The sequence below is a fragment of the Urocitellus parryii genome, chromosome 12 (assembly GCF_045843805.1).
Source record: "Urocitellus parryii isolate mUroPar1 chromosome 12, mUroPar1.hap1, whole genome shotgun sequence".
Classification (NCBI taxonomy): Eukaryota; Metazoa; Chordata; class Mammalia; order Rodentia; family Sciuridae; genus Urocitellus; species Urocitellus parryii.
The window spans coordinates 59,630,228-59,636,227 of NC_135542.1; the positions used below are offsets into that span (position 1 = coordinate 59,630,228).

General features: G+C 41.7%; 1 protein-coding gene across 2 annotated transcripts in view; it reads right to left on the bottom strand.

Annotated features, from left to right (window-relative positions):
* Window positions 1–1,100, bottom strand: part of Fez2 (fasciculation and elongation protein zeta 2) — a 48,643-nt gene extending 47,543 nt beyond the window's left edge. For both annotated transcript variants that reach the window (XM_026405883.2, XM_026405882.2), the window contains exon 1: window positions 815–1,100. In XM_026405883.2, coding sequence (XP_026261668.1) covers window positions 815–1,068 — 254 coding nt within the window. In that variant the 5' untranslated portion in view covers window positions 1,069–1,100. The remainder of the gene's footprint in view (window positions 1–814) is intronic.
* Between the last annotated feature and the right edge of the window lie 4,900 nt (window positions 1,101–6,000).

Here is a 6,000-nt window from a genome sequence, read left to right on the forward strand (position 1 = left end):
GCCTCAATGGCAGCTTGTGCTCCACCAGAGCTCTCAGGTGGGCCCAAGAGATTCCCATGGCATAAAATGCTACGCACGTTGGTACCTTTGCGCATGCTATACCTTTGATCTAAAATGCTAGACCTTTCTTCACGTGCCAGGCAAACTCCCACTCATCCATTAGGATTCAATTCACAGGTTGCTTTCTCTATGAAGACTTTCCCCCAGGCACAGCCTTTTAAATCTCATATTTGGTACAAGTATCTATTAGAACACTTATCTCTCTCTCTCTCTCTCTCTCTCTCTCTCTCTCTCTCTCTCTCTCACACACACACACACACACACACACACACACACACAAATACATTTACAAATCTACGTCCCATCCTATGTTGTGCCCTACTTGAGAGGGACAATATCCACTCATTTGGGTATTCCAAGTGCTAAGCAGCGTCGGGCACTTAACTAGCGCTTAATAAATCCAACTGAATGAATGAAAGGCTCCCACGTGCCTTTCAGGTACGAGGTACGGTCTCCAACTACAAGCTCGGTACAGGTGATCCCCTCCAAAACCAAACAAGGGCTTGGTCTTGAGGAAGGAGCACTCTTAGGGGCAGTGACAGAGGGGGAGCTGGGATTTAAATCGCCCAGGGAGCCGAGCAACGCCCCCCCCGCAGGAGGAGGGAGCAGGGCGGGCCGCCGCGTCTGTGGAGGCGGAAGGAGGGCGCGGGGAGGAGCCTGCGGCGGGAGTCCCGCCGGGCTGCGGGCCGAGGTCCCGGGTAGGGTGAGTGGCAGGGGAGGCTCCCGCTCGCTCCCGGCCGGGGCCCGCACTCACTCGTCCCCCTGCAGGAGGCTGCGCTCGGTGATGGGCCGCACGGCCGCCCGCGGGGGCTCGGCGCCGAGACCCGAGGGGCGGAAACACAGGCTCAGCTTCTCCTCCAAGCTGCAGGCCAACGCCGGGAAGCCTTCGCCGCCCGCGCCCGCCCCTGCCCCGGCCTCGGGGCTCGCGTTACAGTTCTCCTGGTCCAGGAGGCTCCGGGCCGGCTCCTGGAACTCATAGAAATCCTGCCAGTCCCCGTCCGCCGCCATCGCCGCCCGGTGCTGTCGCGCGCCCAGCCCCGGCCGAGGCCCCGCCCCCTGCAGGCCCCGCCCCCGGGCCGTTTCGCCCCGCCCAGGCCCGCCAGGCCCAGTTCCGCCGGCTCCACTGAGAGACAAGTCCCGGGTCGTCTGCTGGGGTCTTCCTTTTCCTGAGTCTTCTGGAGTTGACCGCGGGTGCCCAGAGAAAGACCTTAACTCCCCTGAGTCACTTCCTAATTCTCTATCTTTGAGGAATAAATCCCTCATAGCTTCCCTTATTAGCACCCTGGCTTAATGTGGCTAAAATAAAAGAATCTCTTTAAACTTGCGACCTAGTGTCAAAATACCCAAAGGTTAACTTTCCAACTAGAATTATAACCAAAGTTAATGGGAAATGTTTAAGAGGTACCGAGATTCATTCCACAAATATTTTAGGTCTCTCACGTGCAAAGCACATACAAAGATGAATAATTATGTAAATTAATATTTACAAAGCACTTAGAAAAATGCCTGACAGTAAATACCTCATGTGTACCTTATAAAACTAATATTTGTGGGCTACCTACAGGGGGCTTAACAATGAATGTCCTTGCGTGATAAGACTAAAAGGAAATGCTTTGTATCTTGTAAAAAGTATATGGAGTGGAAAGTTATTTCATGAGTATAGCGTTTTGCAAGATGAAAAGATTTATGGAGGTGGACGGTTGGTAAATGGTTGCACAATAATATGAATGTACTGATTACCACTAAACTGATCACTTAAAAGTGGTTAAGATGGTAATTTTACATTATATGTATTGTGTATTTAACCACAATAAAAAAAAAGTAAGAGAAAAACTGTTATAAGGAAGTGTGATTGCATGGAAGCAATAAATGCTTAGGAGTTGAAAGGAGCAGTATCTTTGAACTGGAATAATCAAATACTTCATTTAGGATGTGAGACATAATTAGATGATGAGCTCTTATTTTGAAAGACACATTTGAAATTACTAATAAAAATTTTTCCAGTATTGTTTGTCAATTTCTTCTTTCTCCTCCTCCTCCTCCTCCTCCTCCTCCTCCTCCTCCTCCTCCTCTTCCACCCTTCCCCTGCTGCCTCCCCTCCTTCTTTCTCCTTCTTCCAGGAGCACTTAACCACTGATCCACATCCCCAGCCCTTTTTATTTTACTTTTTTATTCTGAGACAGTGTCTCACTAAGTTGCTTAGGACCTTGCTAAGTTGCTGAAGCTGGCTTTGAACTTGCAATCCTCCTGCCTCAGCCTCCCAAGTCTCTGGGATTACAGGTATGTGCCACTACACCTAGCACTTTGTTTATCTCTTGACAGCATGCAAACCCATCTTTAAAATGCATGCTAATACTAAAATGTCTTTATTTACTGTTCCAATAAATATTGCCTCCTATTTCAGTGACTTATCCCATATTAAATACTTCCATGATTGAGCCTAAGAAACTGTTGATAATTATAGTTATTAATAATTTAAAGGCAATGTTGTTTCTTATTTCCTTTAAAACCATATAGGTAACAGATGTTGAGCTCTACCTGATCAAGAGCCAAAATTAAATTGTCAATAGTTAATAGCTTTTGGGTTGATGACAGAGTATTCCAATTCAGTTGATAGTTGTGTTTCTGAACATTACTCAAAAGTGACGCTTTACAAGTATGAGAGCTTTCTTTATTTATTTGATTATACACACAAAGTTATGAGGAGTTGTCTCAAACTCTCCAAACTATGTATACAGCAAAGACAAAATTATTTTGTGTATATATGAGTGGAAATGAAAATTACTCAGTCTTCGAACCCAAATGTAGCATTGTCAAGTTTTTGGTATTTTTAAATAAATTGCCACTGGGTTAGCTAAGGTGATCTCAGAATTTTATTTTAGTCAAATGATCCACACAAGTTGCTTTTTACTTTTAATTCAATGGAAATTACTTGGTTTCACCCAGGCACTTTGAATACCCCATTAGAAACAAGACTTGAATCACTTTTCTTTTGGGAGCGGGGGTAGGGGGATACCGGGGATTGAACTCAAGGGCACTCAACCACTGAGTCACATCCCAGCCCTATTTTGTATTTTATTTAGAGACAGGGTCTCAATGAGTTGCCTAACACCTCGCTTTTGCTGAGGCTGGCTTTGAACTCACAATCCTCCAGCCTCTGCCTCCCGAGCTGCTGGGATTACAGGCATACGCCACTTTTCTTAGTCAATTTGTGATGCACACTCTGCAGTAAACTTGACTCAGCATAATCTATAAAAGTGCTCCCATGGCATGTTTCTATGAGAAAACTAACTATATTTGTCTACGGTTTTTGCAACTTTATGGGAACAGAGTAATGAGATTAAAAAATAACTATCATATGGAATAAAATGTGAATGGGTGTGTTGTAGATTTTCTATAGTTACTGTAAATGTAAAAAAAAAAAGTTTAAATGGTAGAATGTTTGTGACTAGAAAAATATAAAGTACCAATATTTCTCTTTAAAGTCTTCCACATACTCCTCTTCCCTTGTGGGACCTGGGGACTTAAGTACCCCAAACACAGCCTCCCAAACCATCCATGCTGTGGTCCCGTTCACTTCTTCCCACCTTTTCTTTTTCTTTTACTTCTTCGTCACTGAATTAGAAGGCAATATTATTGGAACAGTAAATAAAGACATTTTAGTATTAACATGTATTCTTAAAATGAGTTTCCATGTTGTTAAGAGATGAACAAAGTGCTAGGTGTAGTGGCACATGCCTGTAATCCCAGAGACTTGGGAGTCTGAGGCAGGAGGATTGCAAGTTCAAAGCCAGCTTCAGCAACTCATCAAGGCCTTTCTTTCTTTTTTTTTTTTCTTTATTTGTTTGTCTTTTCTTTTTCTCTTAGAGACTCCAGCATCAAGCTTCTCTTCCCTAAACCCCTTCACTTAATATTTCCTAATTAACCCACTTTTCAGTATCTCTCCTCCCTATCAGCTGAATTCTAGAATTCTAGCTTCCTACTTTGCCTCAGATCTGGAAAAAGTCCAGGCTTCTTGCCAGCCCACGACCCTTTTTAGATCAGTCGGTCCAACCCAAAGGCTTCTGATGAAGAGCAGAGTATCCCACTTCCTTTTATTTCCCATGGCCTAATTTTACTAATTGATATATTCTGACCTATCTTTTCGGACCTATTATTTCCTACCTAGATTCCTAGAGGCCATATGAAAATGAACCTCTGTAAACTTATTTGCTCCCTGGATAAATTAAGAAAAGTTAACCTACAAAAACTTTTAAATGGAGCTGGGCACCATGGTGCAAGCCTGTAATCCCAGTGGCTGAGAAGGCTAAGATAATAGGATTGTGAGTTCAAAGTCAGCCTCAGCAATGGTGAGACGCTAAGCAACTAAGTGAGATCCTGTCTAGGGTTGGGGATGTGGCTCTGTGGTTGAGTGCCCCAGAGTTCAATCCTCAGTACAAAAAAAAAAAAAAAAAAAAACCACTTTTAACTGGGCATGGTGTATGGCTGTAAATCCAACAACTGGGGAGGCTAAGACAGGAAGATTGTAAATTTGAGACCAGCTTCAGCAATTTAGTGAGGCCCTCAGCAACTTAGTGAGACCTGTCTGAAAATAAAAACTGAAAAGGGCTGGGGATGTGGCTCAGTGGTAAATCATGCCTGGGTTCAATCCTCAGCACCAAAAATAATAATAATAATTTGTAGCATTTGATTCCAAACTAGAAGGAGAATGTAGAGTAACTTCTAAAGAAAACCTAATAACACTTGACTATTATGGTCATATGAATCATTTAAATGAAAACTGTTATTTCTCTGATTTGACAATGTATTTAAATTTTGTTCATATTACAGTGGAAATTTAAATAATAAAAAGGGGAAAAGTAGATAATTTAACATGTAGACCATTTAAATATGAAATTAATTAGAACATATCAGAACTATAAAAGTAAATAAATTACTGAATATGACAATATATGGTTATGAAAGTATCATATTTAGCAAATGCTGAATGTATTATAAAACAACAGACAATGAGGAGGTACATAAATGAAAATATCTCAAGAAAAGCTCAGATAATGGCTAAGTTTATTCAATAACGATAAGAAAAGGAAAGGGCTAAAGAAATAAAAATAAAAAGACTTTAGAAATCTATGTGTTTACCCAAGAATTTAAGGAAAGTGCTTGCTTGTCAAAAAGGGAAGAGACTTCTTTCCATTTTTCTATTAAAAAAAAAAAAATCAAGAAACCCTTCTGCCACCCCACCCCTCATCCCCCGGGTACTGGGAATTGAACCCAGGGTGCTCTACCACTGAGCTATATCCCCAGTCCTTTTTATTTTTTGAGACAGGGTCTTGCCAAATTGTCAAGTCTGTCCTCAAATGTGTGATCCTCCTGCCTCAGCTTCCAGAGTTGCTGAGATTATAAGCATGTGCCACTGTGCCTGACTCAAGAAACTTTTGAATAATCAAAGACCACACAAAAAGAAATGATAATGTTTAAGGAAATTATAAGGTTTTAAGGAGATAGAAATGCTAATTACCCTGATTTGATGATTACATATTGCATAAATATATCAAAATTATCACAGCATACCTCATAAATATGTACAATTTTGTGTCAATTACAAATAAAAGGACCAAACACAATCTAGCCTTTCATTCCAATTACTCAAGTGTTATGGAGATGAATCTCTAGTGAACAGCTGTGCCTTTGATTTTAGTGATTAAATTGGAGTTGTTATCAGGCAGAACCACCCTGCCCAGAAGAGTGCGGACCATTAAGAGAAGAAGCCAAAGTAATCCACCATGGATGCAGCCTTACAATGTACATAAACAGCTATGTGGGGAAGGCATTTGGGGGCACATGTCCAGTTATATTCTGCTGAATCATATGATGGTCCCCAAAAATAAAAGGAAAGAAGCATTGGTGATAATTATTCACCTAACAGTAACATTTGTTAAA